We start from the raw sequence: 22500 nt of genomic DNA, 5'->3' as shown, positions 1-22500 counted from the left end.
ATCTTCACCAGGCTACTCAGACCTTTAGTTAAACACTGGCGATCTCAGGATATACACAGTGTTGATTACCTTGACGACCAAGTTATCTAGTGAGATTTACGTTAGCATCATCAAATCAGACCTGGCTTTGGCGGGCTTCCTAGCTAACGAAGATAAGTCTGTTTGGGTTCCCGTGCAGTTAATCACTTAGCTTGGTATCGTTTGGAACTGGCTTCAAGGAAAAATTAGCATTACTGAACCCAGAATATAGAGAAGGCTTTGCTTCACATTGACAACACCCTTCTAGCTCCTAGACTTTCTGTTAGAGGCCTGGCTTCCATTGTGGGTAAGATTATCTCTATGAGTCCTGGTCTAGGAAATCTCAGCCGGATTATGACCAGGCATTGCCAGATGTCCGTAGCGGCTGCCCAAGACTGGGACAGTGTGTTTGCTCTTGATAGATATTGCATGTTAGAGCTTCAGTTTTGTAAGAGTAATCCCCGTTCTGTTGACCCCAAAACTGTATCAGATTTGGCACTCCCTTTCATATTCATTAACTCGGATGTGAGTAATGTAGCTTGCGTAGGCCATATTGCTGGGAAAGATGTGCACGCCCACAGGATATTTACAGAAGCAGAACGCCAGGAGAGCTCCACTTACCGCGAGCTGGTAGGTGTTCAGTTTGTTCTTAGTTCGTTCAGTTCGTTCAGTTCGTTCCTTCCCAACTCCAGGGTTAAATGGGTTACCGATAGCCAAGGGGCGGCTAGGATCGTGCAAGTTGGCAGCATGGATTTCAATCTGCACAAGTTAGCCTCCGATATTTTTTCGTTTTGTTTCAAGTTTAGAATTTATTTAGACATTGAGTGGGTTCCACGATCACTTGATGAAAAAGCAGATTACCTCAGCAAGATTGTGAATTATGACGTCTGGGAGCTTGCCCCCGGGGTTTTTCGGCAACTGGACGACCATTGGAGGCCATTTACGGTTGACTGCTTTGCACCCACGACAACAAGGTCCCAAAATATTTTTCTAGATTCTGGAATCCCGGGATGGCCGGAGTTGACGCGTTTTTCCAAGACCGGCGACACGAAGATTGCTTGGTTGTGCCACCGGTCGTACTCTTGTCGAAAGTCCTTATTTTCATGTTTCGATACAATGGCAAGGGGACATTAGTGGTACCTTACTGGCCGTCTGCGCCTTTCTGGCCTTTGTTGGTTCATAAGTTTTGGGACTTCGTTGTCGATTGTTCATTTTTTGAGGGACGGTTAGCGTTGCGCCAAGATCGTAATACGAACTCGCTTTTAGGTTCAGCCTCCTAGGACGGTTTAATCCTCGCTGTGAAACCTCTATTTTCTCGGAGTGCTGATAGTAGCCTTCCAAACTGACCTTGCCGAGGGTGACTTATGGCGAGGGCTACTCTGTACCCAGTATTACAGAATTCGGATCCCTTGACCAGTGCTTCTTGAGCCGTTGACAGAATACACAAATTTGTTGCCGGTGGGCAGATCACTCATACTGGAGGCCGGTTGGCAGTTTACACTTTTCTGTAGCCGGTTGGCAGTTTTGTTCGAGCCGGATGGCAGCGAACTTGAGCCGGGTAGCAATGAGTATGTTGCTGGGTTAGGGATTCGTTTACTGCCCCCTTCCCCAACTCGCATTATTTCTTAGTACTTTTGTTTTCCTCAGGATTTGATAGAAGCCTCCTCTTGGGGACCGACGTGCAGAGACAGAAGACGTACAATGGTGAAGCAAGTTTCAGCTTCTAAAGCCAATTCTTCTGTTAAAAAAATGTTACCCAGTATAGGCATTTTTCCGTGTACCCAGGGGCGGGGCAGAAGACTCCTGAAATTTTTGTACTGGATCATCCAACAAAAAGTGACGTCACATCCGGTTTAAACGGTGCCGCGCAGCCCGTTTCACAAAGCGAAAAAATGGCGTTTCGATTGGGGAAGATTTTCTTCTATTTGCAAACCATCAGGTCCGTGTCCTTCCATACTGAGGATAGAAATATCGTGAAGGCACATTTCTTCGACTTTTGAAGCAAAACTGTTGGCAAAAGAGAACAGTTTAGTATTGTTTTGAAGGAAAATAACGGAGAGCCTTGTGTCATCGAATGGCGGATTTTACACATATTCAAAACTGGTGTTGTTCCGACTTTTGGTTCTTATTGTTCGTGATTCGGTTATAACACTAAGTGCAATAGCCTATAATGTTAACAACAACCTGGATGAAGTATTGCTGGCCATAGTTTGTACTGTGCACAACGGGAACATATTTAACAGAAGCCGTTTTTTTCTGAAAGTGAACACAGTTGAAGCTCTGTATCCACGTGCGCGTGGTGGAAAAGACATGCTGAAGCGTATACTCAAGGTTAGTATCCTATTTCCGTATCTCTTGTTGAATACGGTTTTTCTCTGTAAGAAATAAGTAATGTTGAGAGTTAGAGGCGAGCTTTGGAGATATCAGATTTCCCCGAAGAGATCAACAAAGGGGTGAAGCACTCCCCCACCAAATTTTCTGGGAGTACCCCCCCGGGTACTGTGAAACTGTTCATAAATATACATGTATGCTGGACAGAATTCAAATTTTATCCAGTGGTCAATTGTATATTCCTCTGTATTGTCTGAACTGCAATGCTGGCCTAGGGATCAACTTCTTTGGGCAGTTACAAAAGAGGGGGGTTGGCCTGTTTATAGGGTTAGCTCCTTAGCCCTTAACTTTATCTCCGCTTTTGACAGGTACCCACTTCTACTGTGACCCGGGGCGGGGGGTACTCCCTTATTTGCACTATAGGGGTATGTGTGGCCCCAAAAGGTATGGTTTTTCAGTCGTTTTGGTCATAAATAGGGTATCAGTTTTGGCCATTTTGGCCTTAAATAGGATATGGGTTTCATACTCTAGTCTTGAATTGGGTAATGTTGTTTAGAAGAAGCTACTTTTTCATCATTAGTGATAAGACCATAAACAAAAGGCTGTCAAAAATTATGTTTAGGACAACTGTGTCAGTTACCATGGTGGTAAATAGGTTATCAAATTTTTATTCTGGTAATAAATAGTGTAGGGAGAATCGCAGATTTTGGTAGTCATAATTAGTTAATTCAACTATTTTGAGATTTTAAAGATATGTTCTATATATCAAATTGACTCAACAAGAGATGCTGTGGGAACACAGGCCGCTGGTGATTGTTTTCACAGCTTTTTTAGTTCTTCCAAAGATCTGTTTACAACACCTCATCTTCTGTTAATCTGGTGGAGATACAATGTAGCTCTGTAGCAACGGGATCTTTGTTCATTATTTGATCAATGTTTAAATGGCATCTACCTTCCATCTTGTAAAGAAAGAATGATAAATGGCTGTCTCATACGCATGCATCAAATAATTCACGAAGGTCAGTTGTGATTGCTCCATTGTGGGTGGGCTGAGAATTCTAGCTTGGTTTGATCTTAAAGTGATTGTTTGCCATTTATTTCCCCATGCATTTGGCTGAATATGACCCTGCATGACTATTCAAAAACCTTATTGGATAATCAAATGGGCAATATCCCTCTTTGTTTGAGTTTCCTTCAGTCATTCAATCACAGTGGGTTTTGCCGAGTTAATTTTCTTTTCTTTGTAAATTGATATTTCTGCTTTAAATTCTAAATCTAGGCATCATGTGACACTCGCCATGCGAAGAGTTGTCCTGGTTAGCCAAGCCAAAGTGTTTATATAAAGAAAAGTTGCCCTGCCTGTCAGGGTGCCAAGGCGTGACATGAGCCAAGGCTAGACAATTCACCCACCCCTGTTGTCTTGCAGGCAAGACAGGTTCATGATCCTAAATGTAAACAGCTGGTTGATTTTTCAAAGAAATAAATGAAAAGTTAGTTTGGCCAGGGTAACTCAGGAGAAGGGTTGTCTTGGGTACCCAAGACCATATAAATGGTCCCTAGTAGGGCCATTCTATTTTATTTCCACACTCCCTCTTCCTTTGTTGACATGAGCTTTAGACGGGGCTATGAAAGAGTTATTTCTGCACTTTTATCTTTTCTGTTAGGTGGTAAATATTGACTTATTTAGTGAGTGTGGCTGGGGGAAGGGGGTGTGGATATAAAATGGAATATCTCTAGTCAGCTCTGGGCCCAAGTTGTGTGTTGTCTAACTGAGTATACAAACTATACTTTCCAAAATCTTTATGGTCGGTGTTTGAGAGGATCATCTTATATGTTCATCACTACAGTGGAACCCCGCCTTATGGCCACCCCATTCACATAGCCACCTTGTTATTACGGCCACTTGATTCTGGCTTGAACAAAGGCTCAGTCAGTTGGTCATTTTCTTATTTAAAGAACCCCTTTAACCACACTGTTAATGTGGTCAGATTTTTGTGGCCCAGCAGCCGGATTAACAGAGTTCCACTGTAATTTAAAATTGTCAGTGTTGGTTGTTTTAAGAATATTTGTACCTCACAGAGGTGAAAATGAATTTGAGCTATTACCCACAAAACAAAATTCTGGATCGTACATTTTAGGAGTAATATACAAAATTTATAATAGGCATTAGGCATCACTTTGATAGTGAAGTCCCATAACTCTATTATTTGGAGATTGGTTATCCACTATCCCTGAAATTACCAAGGCTGATATCTCTATTATCATGTCATCAAAGCCATAATATTTTGACACCTACTGTACCAAACACAGTTTCCTTAAGCAGTAACAAGAGTCTTTCTTTAGTAAACCAAAATAGTACTTGCTGCCAGGTGCTTTATAAAAGTAAAACCCTTCCAGAAGCCTTCACAAAGTAATATCAGTTGCTAACAATTTTTTTGTGGCTGATTTAAACCTTGTAATAAATCATACTGAACTGGCCCAAGTTTAATATACATTTTGTTGCATTAAGCTCACATGTTTTCAGTTTTCATGTTTTCAGTTTAAAGGAGAAGGTCACTCCAAAAAGCTTACTTTTTTTGCCTTCACTTATAGCAAGTGAATATTCAGCATTTCCACTCACCAAAGGTTCAGCCTCTGAAGTGCCTGCTGTCCTTAAGAAATTCATCTCGAAATTAAGAAACGACTTCGGAGGCCACCATTTTGCAACTGTCTTAGCAGCCTGAGGCTGTGTTTATGTGACTTCATTCTGTCCAACTCAAAATTGGTGGGAAGGAGAAGAACCTGCAACTGACTTGGCATCCGTCACAAGGAGTTTAGAGCTTGTTTAACTCAAAATAATATGTCTCAAGAGCAGCCATAACCCAGAGTGGTAGTCAAAAGGCTTGTCGCAAGCTATCAGGGCAAAATCCGTCAGACAGAATGATGTCATGAAAACTTGGCCTGGGTGCTTCTTTGGAGGCGAACTTCATAAGGAAAACCTGCACTTCAGACACTGAAACTTCTGTGAGTGGCTAACCTTAGTGCAAGGTTTTCATTAGCGTTGACATAAAATTTATGTTTTTTGGAGTGACCTTCTCCTTTAAAATACATACATTAAGACTTAACTCAGTAGCAAGGTACCTCTTGTATGACCAGTAACAGTATACATGTATCCAAAAAACAAAATATATATTGTCCAAACTCAGTCATGTTAGTAGTGTTAGTGTCTAATGAGTTCCTGCAAAGAGATAATTATACAATCATTCTTGCAACTCACCCCAATATTCTGGGAGTCTCCCACCTACCATTTAGATCATCCATCCCAGGCAAGTTTTGAACTATTGTCCAGATACAAGGGACCATGGGCCCCTAGGGACAGTGCTTTAAAGTGCTATTATGATGAAATTTGCGGATGTCCTCCATAATATGAGCATAACAGTTTTGTTACCATGGCAACATATTGGGTTTCAACCTTTCCTGATGATTATAGGCTTTTCTGGCCACCTTTGGCTTTCCATTTTGATATTTGCCAATGGTGCCTCATCAACACAATCTAGGAAGCATACATGTATTAACATGCAAGGTCAAAGTCGTAGCCTCGTTTAACGTTTTTCAAGCTGAAAATCACTGAATTAGTGAAATCAGGTTAGAGGGGACTGGAAAAGAGCAAGTTGCCATGGGAAAATACAGGCTGTATATAATTTTTATAGCCATAGGTGTGTTTCCTGTAGTTCTAAGTATAAGCCTACCAACCTGATGTAATATTGGGTTAAGTGTATGACAACATCAGTCACCTCATTTGCATATTTCTATTTTTCAACCTACATATCTTTGGAACTGATGCAGATATCTGCAAAAGGTAAACAACATTTTTAATCTTTTGTGGAATGCTAGGTGATACACCTGAAAATTCTGACTCAAGGAGTGAAAATTTAAGGATAGAAGCACTTTAAAGCATTGAGTTGAATTTATGCTGTTGGCAAAATTTTACTCTAAGGTGTCGAAAGGAATTTGGAGGGGAATTTGGTGTGGTTATTGAATTGACAGATGTTGGTTCTGTTATTATTGTCATTATCTTCTATATTTTTGAGGCAGAATGGTTGTTGGCAAAAGCATAACTGGCAATATGCTCACTGACCTGTGTTTAGATGTTTTCAGGTTTTTGTCTCTGACAATGAAGGTCAATTTGAGTAGTTACACTGTCTTTACAATAGAACATAAGGATATTAATAGTATAGCTATATTTCAATATCCTCTTACTAAAATTATAGTAATTTTATGGCTCAATTTCTACCTCTGCTTTAATTTGTTTAAACCAGTTTATTTTTTTAAACCAATTTAATTTCATCAAAGGGGAAGGGGGAATCTGAGAGCAACAATAAATTAGACCAACAAATATAAGGACATTTGCAATGGTTGCTTTCATGGCTTAGTGGAGATGAAGTGGACCAAAAAGTCAGAGATCTGATGTTTGAATCTAGGTCTGTCTGTACAAAGATTGTATCGTAGTAGAGGAGTATTATGGTAAGTTATGTTGGGGGGTTGATATGGGATCCTGGCTGTACTGTTGTAGGGTAGGAATAGGGACTGAGGGGTGGGTGGTGTGCTTGTGATCCTTTTTAAAAACCACTCTAAAAGTGGAAACAAACTGATTTCAATTGAAAAATTTGCAGCACAGGTAAAAATGATACATTATATCTTGTTTTTTTATAGGTGGTAAATGAGCAAATACCCTCATGATCAAGAGACCTGTCCAAGTGTGATTTTTTTTTTACTGATAATGGAAATCATAATAAAGATGCAAAGCCACCTTGGTGTGATTTCTTCCTTGACAGTGAAGTGCAACCTAACCAAAAGTTGCATTCTGTAAGAGGTTTACAAAAATTAAATGGAAAATTAAACTACACCAGTTTGTATTAATTTTATAAGTACTCCTCTCTCCAAAATATATTTGGTATGTTGTCGTACATGTACTGGCAAGAATATAATGTAGAAATTTTATGGGAAATGTTTCCATTCAAAAAATATGCAGCTCGGACACAATAACAATACTCATTTCTGTGGTGTTTTCTTTGGTGTGAAAGTGTAAAAACAGATTCTATTACCCTACATGTAAGTTGAAGAATATAGGAGCTCCTCTGCAAAAGTTTGTTGTTGTTTTCTCTGTTCATTTTTTTTGTTGAACATTTATATTTTCCTATAAGCAGTTTCTTCTCAACACATTGTAAGATAATAACTAGCCATAAAAAGGACGTTTTTGTCTCAGAGATCATTTTCAAGATAAAAAAAAGTGATTTTCATTTATATTCTTTATTTTCTTTGGGCAGAGACGTTTTGAGAATTTCCCTAAAAATATCACAAGGTACAAAGGAAGGGGCAAAAATAAAAGTTGTTTTCATTATCAGTTTGAGTCTCTCTCTGAAGCTGCAAAGTATGGTTATTTTATACTGTTGTGGATAACGTTAGGCCCATTTTAATTCAAAATACAAATGGGAACTTACATTGATAATCACACAATCCCTTAAATTGGCACTGTTTTGTTTTTTGCTTTTTTCCAGAAAACAATTTGAACATCCTTTTTACACAAGGAGAGGTGGGGGGGGGGGGGGGGGGGAGGTATTTTACATAGTTTTAAATGGGGAAGCTGCACCTCAAGGTCCAACCCCTTAATACTGTATCCCTTTTCTAAACCCTTAGAAAGTAGTTTTAAAATATCTTTTTGAACAATATATCAGAATCCCCTCATTCTGGCTTATGAGAGTAAATGAGAGATTATCAACAACATTTTAGAGCTAGAAGAAGGAAGTCCCTAAAAGAAAGATTTCGGTACCCTTTCATTATACACCTGAATTCAACTTGTCAGAAATTCCTTACCCTTTAATAGTTATATCTGAAGCCTGAAAACTTTTGAGCAGAGCTTCCTGATATATATCCTTACAAGGAGTCCTCCCACATACACAATCCAGGAACTCTTGACAAGTTGCGATGAAGCTGGCTTTAAGACTGTCTGATAAGGCAGCTTCTTCAGTTTTTGAGAACAAACTTGTTACTCTCAGTCAACTTCTAGTATGGAACCTTTTCTTTTCTGGTCTGGTCCAAGTTCACAGACACTACTAGCTAGCAATCACTTTCACAACACTAACACTAGCAATGTCAGTTGCAGTCTGGTTGTTCAGTTTCACCGCACCATGTTTCATGGTCACTCATCATTGTCAGACATGAGTTCATAATAGCTTGTAACATTCACCAGCCTGGTAGTGTCATTGTTGCAATTACCTGTTCCCAGACTTCCTTTTATGGCTGGGTGTTGGGGCATGATATTTCATTACTGTTTGCAAACAGTTTGTTAAGATCGCACATTGAAAGTGTAATGAATTAAAATAATTGAACTCTATGAGAGAGAATTGTCAGAATTGCTAGGGTTCTCTCATTCTCTGGAACTGAAATGTCTTGATGTAAGCTTATATAGAGAAAGCAAACTGAAAATAGGGCAAAATGTCTAAGTAACCTTTCAAAATAAGTTGCAAAGACATTTGATAGTTAGGGATTAAAAGATAGGGAACTTGCTCTGTAAACAAGGCAATTGAAAGGAATCGAAGCAATTAAAGGTGCATGCTTGACCTCACAGGATCGGGCGGGGGGGGGGGGTGTATTGAAACTTTATAGTGTCACTGACATCTAACACTGTTGAAACAGAAAAATAAATTACACTATAACTGAAAAAAAAAAACACGACATGCCCCGATTACTGAATCGCCCATAAAAATATCCTCTTGTTTATATTTAAGGGGTTCACGGCCTGCTAAAGTACATGTTAAAGGAAGCGTTTGCCATTATTAAGGGATTACCAAGGGAAACATTAAGATATCTCGTTTAAGGTTCTTAACAAATCGTAACAGAATTTATAATGCCAGTTTGAGTCACAAGCAAGAACAAGAATTTGAGTTAGTGTCGATTGGCAAGAAAGTTCCGCCCCGTTATGTGTGTGGATCTTTACAGTGTGATACGATTAACAGCTCTGTGTTTGTTAATGGTAAATTTCAAAAAATGGGCTTCTGTTAAATAGGTTCTCCCACGGCTAGAAAACTGACCTGGCGCTTTTCTCTCAGTGTAATACCTACCTAAGAGAATAGGATATTTGAATTGAGTGCAACTTACCTAGAATTCATTATTTCCACGTAAACGATGACTCCTGTGGAATTCAGTTACGAAGAAACGACGACATTTCGTAAAAACACACGCCTTCAAAACAGCGTCTTTTTGAACAAATAATTGTTCTGTTCCACAAACAAACGATATGGCGAGGAAGAAGACAAAATTTTGTTTATCATGGCCAAATAAAACGTTAGAAATATCCCGCCGATCGCGAAATATTGCTGTTTTACTTACAGGGAGAACGATTATGTCGCAGTCAAATTTTATTTCGCCGCTCAGCCGGCTTTTTTACCGGATGTGACGTCACTTTTTGTTGGATGATCCAAACACACAAAAAGTGCCAGGCGTCGCACAGTGTTCTCCCCCGCCCCTGCGTGTACCTTATAGGTCCAGAGGCGTGAAATTAGTCCCGCCTTGTGTTAGCTTACTCGTCCCAGAATACTTATCTTATCGTCATGAAACTAAAAGATCATATTCTGTCGTTTTGTCTGCCTTCTGTGCGTTAAAATGGGTCCATGATCTTATTCCTTATGGTGTACAGGGTAATCCGGTTGCATGACACTGGGCTAAATCGCAACCTGGTACAGGCTAGCAAACGAGCTTTCAGCAGGCCGGTCAACAAAAAGGAGCCCATTACCCCCGACATGATACGTCGTATTTGTGCTCAGTTTGCCCACGACGGCAGCAATCTTAGCGATTTATGTACAGCTTTAATGTTTGTCTTAGGATGTTATAGTTTCTTTAGGATCAACGAGCTAATGAATGTGCAAGGTTTGGATATTCTAGTTCACGACGATCACCTAGAAATTAACGTTAAGAGCAGTAAACTGATCAATTTAGGCAAGGTAATAAAGTTTTTATTGCTAAGAGTGGCGTTGTTACATGTCCTCACTCATTATTGTCTCGATATCTTTCCGCAGCTAGCATTAATCTCGACTCATCACCTTACATTTTCAGAACACTTCAGCCTCATAGGAAGGACAATTCGTATACTTTAGGCCTTAGGAGGCTCAGCTATACTAGGTGGAGAGAATTAGTTAAGGAATCTCTTTTGGCTGCAGGAGTAAATTTTCGGCCAGTTTTAGCGCTCATAGCCTTAGATTCGGCGGCGCAACTTTTATAGCTGACAATCTAGCGCAGGTTCTTCTGACAGGTCACTCATGCTCCACGGTCGCTGGAAATCAGAAACAGCTAAGAATATGTACATCAAAAATTCCTTAGACAGTAGGTTACAATTGACCAAGTTGTTCCCTACCTTTGACCTAGGAGAAATGTAAATTATTTTTTTCTTTTTTCCTACTTTATACAGTTATAGCTTTCTTCTTGTAACCAAATACTTTGGCTTGTATAGCGTGTAATGGCATTAAAGCATCGTCGGGCAAGTGTTCTCACTCTGCCTGCCTTATAGTTTGTGTCTCTTTGTATGCGTCAGCGTTCTGGAGAAGAAAAATATTTTTCCTTCGTACGAACGTAGTGAGGGAGAAGGAAATGACCCTTTTAAGACGAATCCTGAGGGAACCTGTTTTCAACGGACACCCTGCAGTATTAAGCAGACACTAGCATGGGTCCCGCGAGGGTGTCCGCCTAATACAGGTGTGACTGTATGCTGTATTCCGTTTTTAGTGGTATCCTTTAGGGGTCAAATGAAGCTCGAGCCACGCCCACATAAGTTTCCTTTAGGCATTGAATTCAACTTTTTCGACGAGCATCTCCGACATTTTTTATATGAGAGACCTCCCAGAGCAGCCCACAGTTCTCGATGTCGTGGTCTGGCCTTGTCTCACGGGTTGACGCTTCATATAGGGTTAACGTCATTGCGCCTTTCCCCTTAAAACAGAATTGTCCAAGACAAATTGCTATGTCTATGTCTTCAGGTGTATTAACTTTCTTGAAGAGCAAATGTACACAAAAATCAAAAATAGTTCGGTAAGGCTTGAAAAATCGAATTTTCCCTACTGTTGCATATAAGTAGGCCTTAGTAAAAGTAAAAACGCTATGTAGTTTTTTTCTTCAAATATCTTGGTATTTCCGAGAAAATGGACATTATCGATTTCACGTTCAGACATCAATCTAACGAGTGCTAACTGGGCTGAAAATCGACCATTTTCATTCGATTCACATTTCGCAACTATTGAGCGCAAAACAGTTGTAATACAACCAACTTAATGCAGAACTACTCCTTGTCCAAAAAAACCCAGTTTTAAGAATATTGGATTAATCCAACAATTTGGCGGTAAACAAAACCAAAGTGTTCTCCAACGATGAGTTCGTCAGTCGGTGAAAGAATTGTCATTTTGACCATGTGTCATGTCTCGGAATTCCACAAGATTTTAGATTCTAACTCTATTAGGATAGGTCTTTCAATATATGTAAAGTTTACTTAGGGCAAATGATTAGGCACTCGTCAAAAAATTATTCAAATCAAACACAAAAAAATTAAAATAACGCCAACAGTCGAATGCGTGACCAAAAGTGCTACCATTGCTTTTGTCATTAAATCACTTCAATTCGAAATATCACAGGAATGTCAGCACGACTTAAGCATCAAACAATATAAATATGTTTACCTTAGCTGGGTTATCATGTCTTGACTATCAAACAACCTTCCCATCCTGCCATTTTAACGGTGTTCCATTAGCTTTGCATAACCTGTACGCATTCGTCTGGTAAATTTGAATCCCCCAAATCGCTCAATATTATCAAGTTCCTGTGTAAATGTTCCTACGTTTTCCGTTTTGTTGTTCGGTACAATCATTCAACCTGCTTTCAGGCAGAAATCCTCAGTAATTAGCAATAACAAATAAGCCGCCATCTTCGATCGCTCCGCGTCTCTTTTTTGCATATTGTCTAACAAAAGTCTTTGCACACAGGGTAGGGGTAGAGTGGGGATTATTTCCGAAAGAAAAATCGTTAGAATTTTTCCAATATCTCGATGTTAGTTCTAATTCAGGGCCTCCTTTCTTAGGTAAAGCGATAAAATGCTACAAACTAACAAGGTCTTTGTGGCTTAAAATTCAAACAAAGAAAAGTAACTCTGTTTAAAGCTCTGAAATCCCGACCCTCACCCCCGTGCAAAATATGTTGTAACGCACTGGTCTCGGATAATCATCTTCAGTCAAAATGGAGGCCTTTCAAACGTTTTCAAAATGGAAACCCGAAAGTCACACGTGGAATAACGCTTTAGCAGTTACTACTGGCTTAATCAAACGACACAAATAACACAGATAGAATGATACATCCAATAATACATACATGGGACTTGAGACAGTAATTGTTTTTCTTCAAAGTCGGATATGAGTACTGACAAGAAATGTAGCGAAAGAATCAGTTTGCAAGATTCAGGATACTACAAACCGAAGTAGGTGAACATGTTATTTTTATGTGTATGTCATTTATACTGCTTGGTAATGCTGACGTTTCCAACTGAAGTATTAAATGCCGATATGCTGATGATACTTTTGGTGACGCACTCGGTTGCTGCTGGCGTGATTTTGTGTCTTTTGTGAACGATTTTGAATACTTTTTTGACGAGTGCCTAATCATTTGCCCAAAGTAAACTTTACATATATTGAAAGAACTATCCTAGTATAGTAAGAATCTAAAATCTTGTGGAATTCCGAGACGTGGCACATGGTCAAAATGACAATTCTGTTCACCGACTGACTAACTCAATTTTGGAGAACACTCTGGTTTTGTTTACCGTCAAATGATTAGATTAATCCGATATCCTTGAAATTGTCCTTTTTTAGACAAGGAATAGTTCTGAAAAAAGCTGTTTGTATCACAACTTTTCTACGCTCAATGGTTGCGAAATGCGAATCGAATGAAAATGGTCGCTTTTCAGCCGATTTTCAGCCCAGTTTGGTCTCGCCGAATTACATGAAATTGAGTCTGAAAGTTAAATCGAAAATGTCGTTTATCTCGGAAAGACAAAGCTATTTCAAGGAAAAAGCTGGCCGTCGATAAAACCAGGAACATGGAACATTCCGGAACATCCCGGAACATCGAATAATTATCATAATTTTGCGACAAAATATGTAAAATTAAATTTTTAAAGCTAAAATAAACAAAAATAAACTGGTATTAGCTTGAAATATGAAAAGATATTATTGGGGATAGGGGCGTCGGTAGCAGGGGTGTAGGGAGCGTTGGGTATTCATTCAACTGACCACAATGAGTGCAGGGTCCTTTTCTTTCTCGCCAATTGCGTCACGTCGCTTTTCAGCACTCTGTTTTTCAACACAAACATGGACGATTCTGACGATGAATGTCAGGTAATTCATTGCGTCTCCTTTTTTTATCCCTGATTTCTTCAACATCTGAGGTGTTTGTCTGAGTATCATACAGTTGCTTGTTAAGTCAGTATTCATAGTTTTGTCCCTATTCCAACTTCATGTTGCTATTTATCATACCCAATTCTCGCCCCGCTCCGCTAGGAACGCCTGGCACTATGACCCACTAAGTGCAGACTCGGCCTTTCCGGGGGCCCGAGTAACAAGCAAGTTGTTATTAATAAACTAGTGGTAATCAAAGATTTATAGAGCAGCGCGTTCACGCGCGGTTTTCGCATGTCTGGTTTACTTTGGAACGGAATGGAATGGCTCGATAGAGAACTAAGTTTGATCGAATATCAGATAACGATCTGCACGTGAAGTTGAACTAGCGATGAATAGATTATAGCCTGCCGTAAAAGTATTTGTAATTAACTAAGTATGAACTTGTACTGAACAAACATTTTCCAGGAGATGCATTTGAACTGTTGGCGACACTTAGAATTCAATTTCAGATCGTCAACACTTGTAACAAATATTTCTAGAGACAATAAAGTTTTGACCAGCGACCCCGCAAGACAGCGCGCGCGTCGCCAAATGTTTTTAAATTTTGTGTTTGTATTTGTTTACACTGTCATCAGAGGTCGAGCAGTCCGAACTAGTTTAGACAAGAAACTCGATATCTTATGGAGAAACTATTTCTTCATGAGAAACCGTGTATACGCATATCTTTGTATTGACGTAATGAATTGAATAAAGAAATCACACTAGTGTACCCATACTTGTAGGTCTGATTAAGGAGTTCAAACGCCACCACCTTAGTTTTCTGTGAAGAATGAAATCTGGGAAGAAAGGACAGTCACGTGATTAAACTGACGGTGAGCGACTGGAAGAAATGGATTACTCTTCTTAGTTGCTAGCCTTCACTCATTGCAGTAACTTTCATTTTTCTTTCTTTTTTCCTTTTTTATGTTTTTGTTTTGTTTCTATTTTCCGAGCTGATACCAGTTTATTTTTGTTTGATGTAAATTTTTAAAATTTTATTTTACATATTTTTCGCGTAATTATGATAATTATTCGATGTTCCGGGATGTTCCGGAATGTTCCGGGATGTTCCGGAATGCTCCATGGTCCAGGTTTTATCGACGCCCGAAAAAACTACAGCCTGTTTGCACTCTTGCTAGTTGCTAGCTACATGCAAAAGACGAGTGAATTTGAATTTTCTAGCCTTGCCGAAGAAATTTGATTTTGTTTGATTTTTGTGGGAATTTGCTCTTAAATAACATTGAACGGTATGAGTCGTTTGAAGATGAGAACAAGGTTTAATTTTTTTGGATGTAGCTTTTGAATGAAAATTATTATCTGCACGACGCTCGACTTGTCTCAACTAGTTCTGTTTATGATTGAAGTCTGGTTTATATATATAGGCATTTTTTTTCCTTTTTCAAGTTAAATTTCACTGGTTCATTTATGACATGCTTTTTATAAAGGACCTAAAGCCAACTTTGAACAAGCAGTCTCACACCATCGGTACAAAGTTATGTTTGTAGCGCAGATTATAATATATCTTATATTAATTATATCATTTGAAGTTTTTTACATAGTCCTATTGTCTTATCTAGCCTTTTGTATGTTAGATTATCACTTATATTTTATCCCTTTTAAAATTATTGTATCTTGATTTTACTCAATGACATATATGCAAAAATTCTAACCAATTTTTGACTTGTCGCTAGTTTTTATCCTATAAAAGGTTAAGTATGGCCTTTTAAAGTTCTCGTCCTAAGTGCATCATCCTGTAGACCCTTCTGTCACTTTCTTATCCGCTGAGCGTTAACGGGCAGGTTGTAGTAGGGGCGTGACTCATCATGCCTGTCCAAGTCACAATATGGTACATTCCTCGTCATCATCACCTCCAGTCGGTCAATCAACTCCCAGAAACTGGGACGAGAGGATGGATCTTCATTCCAGCACTCAGACATCAGTTCATATCTATAAGAAGATGACAAAAAGTTAAGTAGCTGCATTGCGGAACAAGACTGATCAATCTACAATATTTGTCAAACCCAACTTGAAATACATTGCAACGCTAAATCAGCTTCTCGACATTGTACAGGAGCATGGAGGGGCAAGATGCGCAAAAAAAGAGGAAATTTTTCAATAATCGTGAGACATATTGCATCCTGGATCGCGCCCAGCAATGTATCATCAGTAAATCTTATGATAAACTATGTCATTGGTTAGCTCTGCATCCTCTATTAACCTCTCTAGACCTCACTTCCGATCCATACGTTAATAGGAAACATGTACCGTGCGTGTTTCCATCGAGTTATTGAAACACGAGTGGAAGAACACATATTAGGCCTTTCCATGCGATAACCAGTCTTCAAAAGTCCACACAGCTCTCGATTGGTTAACGTGGGATAAGGGACACCTCCTGAAATGCATCCAAAAAAAAAAAGTTAAGAAACCGAGAAAGCATAAAGCACACATTTTTTGTCTCATAAGAAAGTAATGGCTAATTTCGGAAATAACAGCCTGCGAACAGGCTCCTGGTGAGGACGGAAAAAAACTTCGTTCGGGCTCACCGGGAGCCTGTTCGCAGGTTAGGAAATAAAGGAGAAAGAATTTAGGATCAATAAGAAAGATAAAAATTTTTGTTTAACTTACCCATGGGGGCCATTTCCCAAAGAATTATGCCAAAGGACCAGCTACGTGAAGATATAAAAAGCTGTTTCAGTGTAATTACATGGACTCAACACAACTAAGATTTTAAGGCTTTCTTTTTTTAGTCTCTGTAGTATAATGACAAGCTGCCCCACAAGCAACTTCTACGCGTTTTTCGTGCTCTCCAAACTTCCCGCGTATCACAACTCGATGATACATGCTAAATTCTCGAAAGGGCACTTCTCCATGTCTGCGTCTGAGGGTTAAAAGGCTTTTCCGTCACACAGAAAGACTGACTTACACATCACTCTTGATGGTGTAAATGCTGTCATTAATTGATTCTGGGGTCATCCATTTCACAGGAAGCTTCTTCGTATTCTCTCCACTGTACACGTCTTCGTAGATCTGTCTCATCAACCCAAAGTCTGACACTTTGACTCGGTTATCACTGCCAACCAGAATATTACGAGCTGCAAGGTCACGATGAATGAAGCCTTTCTCTGCAAGATGATTCTAAAAAATCATGAAAGAATTAAGAAAGCAAATTATATAAATAAAGATTATGATACTTTTTTCTTTTCGCTAAGACCAATAAACGAGGCACGCAAGACCCATCCCGGTCACTTAGATGATTTGTTTAGAAATTTTTTTTTTGTGGAGGTCGAGAGTCACTACTACAAAGTATCTTTACATTTTATCTCATTTCGAAACAGCTATACTAATACCTACCATTCCCTTTGCTATTTGCCGAGCAAACGAAAACAGCTTTTGAGTAGTTAAGCTGTCTGCATCTTCTTCGTCATCGTCATCATCATCATTTTCAGATGATTTCAATATGGTGAGAGCGTTGCTGTTTCCCTGTGATGTCGATGGCATCGGCAGCAGTTCCATTCCTTCCTGATCCGGGAAACCGTCCTCTTTGATGTCGTCATCATCAATACTTTCACTTGATATCAATATGGCGGCAGCATTGCTGTTTTCCTTTGATGTCGGTGCCATCGGCATCAGTTCGATGTTTTCCTGATACAGAAAGTCGTCTTCGTCGTCGTCAACATCATCAATATTTCCAGTCGATACCAATATGGCGCCAGCGTTGCTGTTTTCCTGTGATGTCGATGGTATCGGCATCAGTTCGAAGTTTTCCTGAGCCAGTACATCATCGCTGTTTTCCTAAATAAAGAAGGCAAGAAAAAAAGAACATAACCTAAGAAGTAATGATAGTAAATTAAGCGTGTGTAAATTATTTCGTCATTAATACTTTGAGTAGGGAGGGCAGGATAGAAATTGTGGTACTTGTTTCAAACATAATGTAGCGTAAGAAAAAAAACTAAACTCGGTGAGTTTTTCTTATATTGATTGGAAAACATCTGTAGTAATATGTCGAGGTTGCGCAGCTGTACAACTGTTTTTTTTTCTTCTGAGTTTTGATTTTGGTTTCAATGTTTGTTTTTTACATTTCTTCCACTACCGCTCCAGCTTTAGCATTTTTAATACTAAATACTACTCTTTAGAATACATATGTAATATTTTCGATTTTTACTGCCAGTTTGGCTATGTTGACCTGACTGATCTCATCATATTCAAGTTTGGCACGCGACCACCAATGAAATAAACATCCGTGGATACTTAACACATCATTTTTAAATGATCTGTAAAAGTTTCATTACCATACACATGTACGTTTGTAGATACCAATCTAAATAGTATACGCATTGACCAATGAATTTATCTTGTAAGTCTTTCTTATAATCTTCGCAAATGTAGTTTTAAGAGCTAAAACTGCCATGGAAATAAACAATGAAAAGGCAAACACTTTCGCTTTTCAGTTACTTACTTCAGCAGGATTCTCAGAGAATAGGGTTACATCAAGGATGATATCTCTGTTATCTCGTGACGAAGTCGATTCCATCATCAGCAAAGTTTTCTCTTGCAGTGGTTGATCTTGATCGATCCCATCCTGAGTATCATCTTCTTTTTCCTGAATGGCAAAAAAAAAAAATATTGACCCACCATGTAATACGGGTATCTTAATACCCTTATTTTTTGCAAAATCTCTCTCTTCTTAAAAAAAATAGGAGGAGTGATACCCGAAAGGTGGGAGACATTTTAAAACCTTACATCTCGTCGATAGGTCAGAGCTGAAAAGTTACATCGGAATAGACTTCCTGCCTGCCTGCCTGCCTGCCTGCCTGCCTGCCTGCAACCCATCACCAATTCTCCCAATAACCCCCTGCTCACCGATCAATTCACACTGGCAGTCAGCTATGTGAGATATCAATTGAAAGGTTATTTTCTTTTAAGCCTTAAATATTTGATTACAGATACACTAGATACACTATACAACATTCCCCATCCCTCAAGTTACATACCGGTGAAAGTCAAAGGCCACATCACACCATAGTTAACTCCGATCACTCCATTCACGTTCTTGAACTCCCAAACATATCTGATTAGAATAGGGTTTAATGTAAGGCACCTACTTGGTTACATTCGCTCAATTCTTTTTGAGCATTGAATATTTCCTTCTCTTCATAATATTTCTTCTCCTCGTTACCATCAGTGCCTTGGTTTCGATTGATCTAGAGTACAATGAACACGATGAGGTCACTGAAATACCTAGCACGATTGCTCTAAACGTGGAAGTAACTAAGTTTCAAGATGAGGGCTGAACATTATCGACTGGAAATTTTTTTGAAAATCCCATAGCTGCAGGTTAAACTGTGCGCTATGATAGATTTGCAACAGCCCCATATAATTAGCACGAACTGTCTCGTGAAGGACTACACCACTGCCCTACCGTTAAATCCATTACTACCAAACACTTGAGGCAACAGAAAATTGATTAAATATTCCTTTGGGAAACGTCTTACCGATGGCCTCCTGCGTTGTAACCACTGCAACAGATCACCAAACGGAACGTACTCTATCACCGGGAACTTGTGCTCCTGCAAAGTGCAACAACCAACCAGGGATACAATATTATGGTGTGAGCCCAACAGCTTCATCTGCTCTATCTCCCCCAAGAACTGTTCTTTTTGTTCTTTGCTCGGATCATCTGAACACAAATGATGTAGTTAAATTCCTGTTTGCTACGAATATAATCAATCGGCCTTGCTTCAGTCACGGTCTGAGTACATTAGTTCCTACAGGAAATTCAATTACGTGTCATGCACAGGACTACCTGCTGTCCAATTTAGTTATAATGGGACATGAAGAGAAGAAAAAAAAAAAAACACAGGCGACAGATGATTAGTTTTAATTGTTGTATCGTTCGTAATGTCACCTTAAGCTTTAGACTGGGGAGATACAGTTTGCGATATAATTGCAAAAGACCAAGCACGATCGATTTGAAAAGGGTTAAGTATTTACATGTCACCGAGAATTTAAATCTCTTTCAGGTGTATTTGAAAGAGACTGAACCTACCCAAGTTGTGTAATGATTTACCCTTTTATACATGATTTTGCATGATGACTGCAATCACCTTGCAGTTCTTTGACTGCGACCACCTGGCATGGCTCCTCGGGCTTCAGTGTTTCTTCAGTGTCAAATACTTCTATTCCAACTCGTCTCTTTAGGGTTGCTTTGTAAACCACACCAAACGCTCCTCGACCCAACTCCTCCTCGTATTTTATTTTCTCGGGAACAAGTTCCCACTTGTCCGGCAGGATAATTTCGCGAGCTAAACGAGCTGATCTGTGGAACGATGGGAAAATAGTTTGAGCACAAAAAAAGATGTTATCAAGTAGTATGTTGTTATCAAGTAGTATGCTAGTAGTAGTATGGCGTATGGTAATGGCGGCAGTCCGTCGATGGCGGCCTTCAAGTTAATCTCCTGGTCCTGTTTGGTAGCTACGTTCGCCTGGTTTTCCTACAGGGAGCTGCAAGTTGACACGCTTAGGGCAAGATTTCCGTATAACCCCATATATTTATTATGCATACAGTTCTTTGTTTAACTAAACAATAGCGAAAACAATAGCGCTCCTTTGAGACTTATCTGATTTGAATAACTCTAAATTTTACCATTTTTTTCTAAGTGTCGCATACTTTTAGACTTAAGACTTTTAGATTTTTTTTTTCGAAATTTCTATCTAAAATACGCAAAAACGGAACGATTTCTTGGAATATCATAATTTTGGGCGCATTTACCGTATTTTTAAACTGAGCGCAGGCTAAAAACTGCATAAAATATTAACGATTTAGACCTGTTCGCTAGTTTAAAGCTTAAAAATACTGTTTTAGGCCCAAGCAAAACCGGCTGCTTGCGGTTAGCTATAATCTGTTGCGCGGGTTAGCGACTATTATACTAATTTTGTAAAAGTAAACAAAGTGAAATAAAATTCTAGCTTACCTGTCGCGTCTCTCCGCGTTTTTTTCCCCTTGATTTCCTTCCTCAAATTCAGACCCATGCGATGAAGCTGTGTATTTTGTTTCTTTCCTCCATGAAGTGGCGATCAGATCACGAACAGTGCATACAGTGGTACGAGGAACAATTTACTCATCTTTGCGCACTTCGTATAAGTCGGCGATATGCTTGATAATGTTCCCAAAAGGATAATCTCCATAGTGCTGACGCCACAACCATTCCTGTAGATAGCTTTCGAAGAGATCTTTGGATGTTCCTGTACGAGGCATACTTCGTTTGACTCCCCACCATGTATTTTCAATGCGCTGGGTGTGCGCACCTGTGTCTGGGTCTACGATGTTTAGGCTGTGGTTGACTGTGAGAAGCGATTGGGAGCCGAAGAAAGAAATCACCCCCCGCCCCTTTTATTCACCAGGGAGCCACACATGCGATGCATGTTTTCGTGCAGCGTGCAGCATGCGTTAAACACATGAATAAGTAAATTGTAATGTTAATTTTTTCGAATGCGAACGAGTCAAGCAAAATAAAAATTATTTTTGGAGGGGTAATTCTCAACTAAACCTCGTAGTGTAGTGGTGTAGAAGAGAGACTGGTAAGTGAGAGGTGTGCGAAAGGTAGGTGGTTCGAGACCTGATGGGGTACAAGAAAAAAAGGAAAAAAATCCGTAAGGAGCCTGGGTATGGAGAAGAAAAAGAGAGAAGAATGGAGCTAGGGGAAGAAGAGAATCGGCGAAAAGACAACGCGCGATAGCGCGCCGCAGCGCGCAATCAAATCCTCTTTTATTCACACAGTAAGTAGTAATTATCAATGCATGTATTCAATACCTTAGGGAGTTGCTATTGTCTTCAAAAACAATAGAGCGCATACATAATTAATAATTCTGCATGCATAATAAATGTATGGGGTTATACGGAAATCTTTGCCCCTGCCTTTTACAACAAATAAGGTTACAACATTTCGAAATTGTCAGTTCCGTGTCTATTTCAGCTTAATATAGGTCAAGTCATGCGGCGCATGCTAAAATATACGTCTAACACGTTAATTGAAATTTGACGACGGATGTTCAAATATTTGCATTTTTAACGTACTTTGAAAAGCTCTCGCGTCGCTCACAATCATTTGCCCAAAGAAATGTTTACAGGAATCTGTAGACCATCCTTCTGCAATTCAACAACCAGAAGCTTAATCCATTTGAAGGTTTCGCGGAAAGATTTCCGTATAACCCCATACATTTATTATGCATGTAGAATTATTAATTATGTATGCGCTCTATTGTTTTTGAAGACAATAGCAACTCCCTAAGGTATTGAATACATGCATTGATAATTACTACTTACTGTGTGAATAAAAGAGGATTTGATTGCGCGCTGCGGCGCGCTATCGCGCGTTGTCTTTTCGCCGATTCTCTTCTTCCCCTAGCTCCATTCTTCTCTCTTTTTCTTCTCCATACCCAGGCTCCTTACGGATTTTTTTCCTTTTTTTCTTGTACCCCATCAGGTCTCGAACCACCTACCTTTCGCACACCTCTCACTTACCAGTCTCTCTTCTACACCACTACACTACGAGGTTTAGTTGAGAATTACCCCTCCAAAAATAATTTTTATTTTGCTTGACTCGTTCGCATTCGAAAAAATTAACATTACAATTTACTTATTCATGTGTTTAACGCATGCTGCACGCTGCACGAAAACATGCATCGCATGTGTGGCTCCCTG

General features: G+C 39.4%; 2 protein-coding genes and 1 long non-coding RNA gene across 3 annotated transcripts; 1 reads left to right on the top strand and 2 right to left on the bottom strand.

Annotated features, from left to right (window-relative positions):
* The first annotated feature begins 2211 nt into the window (after positions 1-2211).
* LOC149117921 (uncharacterized) lies at positions 2212-7732 on the top strand. The gene is made up of 2 exons (XR_016206644.1): positions 2212-2349; positions 7042-7732. It is a non-coding gene; the product is annotated as an uncharacterized LOC149117921 (long non-coding RNA).
* Positions 7733-14762: 7030 nt separating this feature from the next.
* LOC149117920 (tyrosine kinase receptor Cad96Ca-like) lies at positions 14763-16292 on the bottom strand. The gene is made up of 2 exons (XM_089287747.1): positions 16065-16292; positions 14763-15746 (listed from the first exon to the last, which is right to left on the bottom strand). The coding sequence occupies exons 1-2, from the start codon at positions 16124-16126 to the stop codon at positions 15566-15568; spliced, it is 243 nt and encodes an 80-aa protein (XP_089143873.1). The 5' UTR covers positions 16127-16292; the 3' UTR covers positions 14763-15565.
* A 97-nt stretch (positions 16293-16389) lies between these two features.
* On the bottom strand, positions 16390-21054 carry LOC110045881 (platelet-derived growth factor receptor alpha-like). Its single transcript, XM_089276572.1, has 8 exons — positions 20918-21054; positions 19904-20115; positions 19292-19476; positions 18902-19000; positions 18256-18456; positions 17151-17591; positions 16723-16934; positions 16390-16465 (listed from the first exon to the last, which is right to left on the bottom strand). The coding sequence occupies exons 1-8, from the start codon at positions 21052-21054 to the stop codon at positions 16390-16392; spliced, it is 1563 nt and encodes a 520-aa protein (XP_089132698.1).
* Between the last annotated feature and the right edge of the window lie 1446 nt (positions 21055-22500).

This window comes from Orbicella faveolata, unplaced genomic scaffold (assembly GCF_042242905.1).
Source record: "Orbicella faveolata isolate gen_17 unplaced genomic scaffold, um_ofav_v1 contig_1, whole genome shotgun sequence".
Taxonomy (NCBI): Eukaryota; Metazoa; Cnidaria; class Anthozoa; order Scleractinia; family Merulinidae; genus Orbicella; species Orbicella faveolata.
This window is presented reverse-complemented; position numbering and strand designations above follow the sequence as displayed.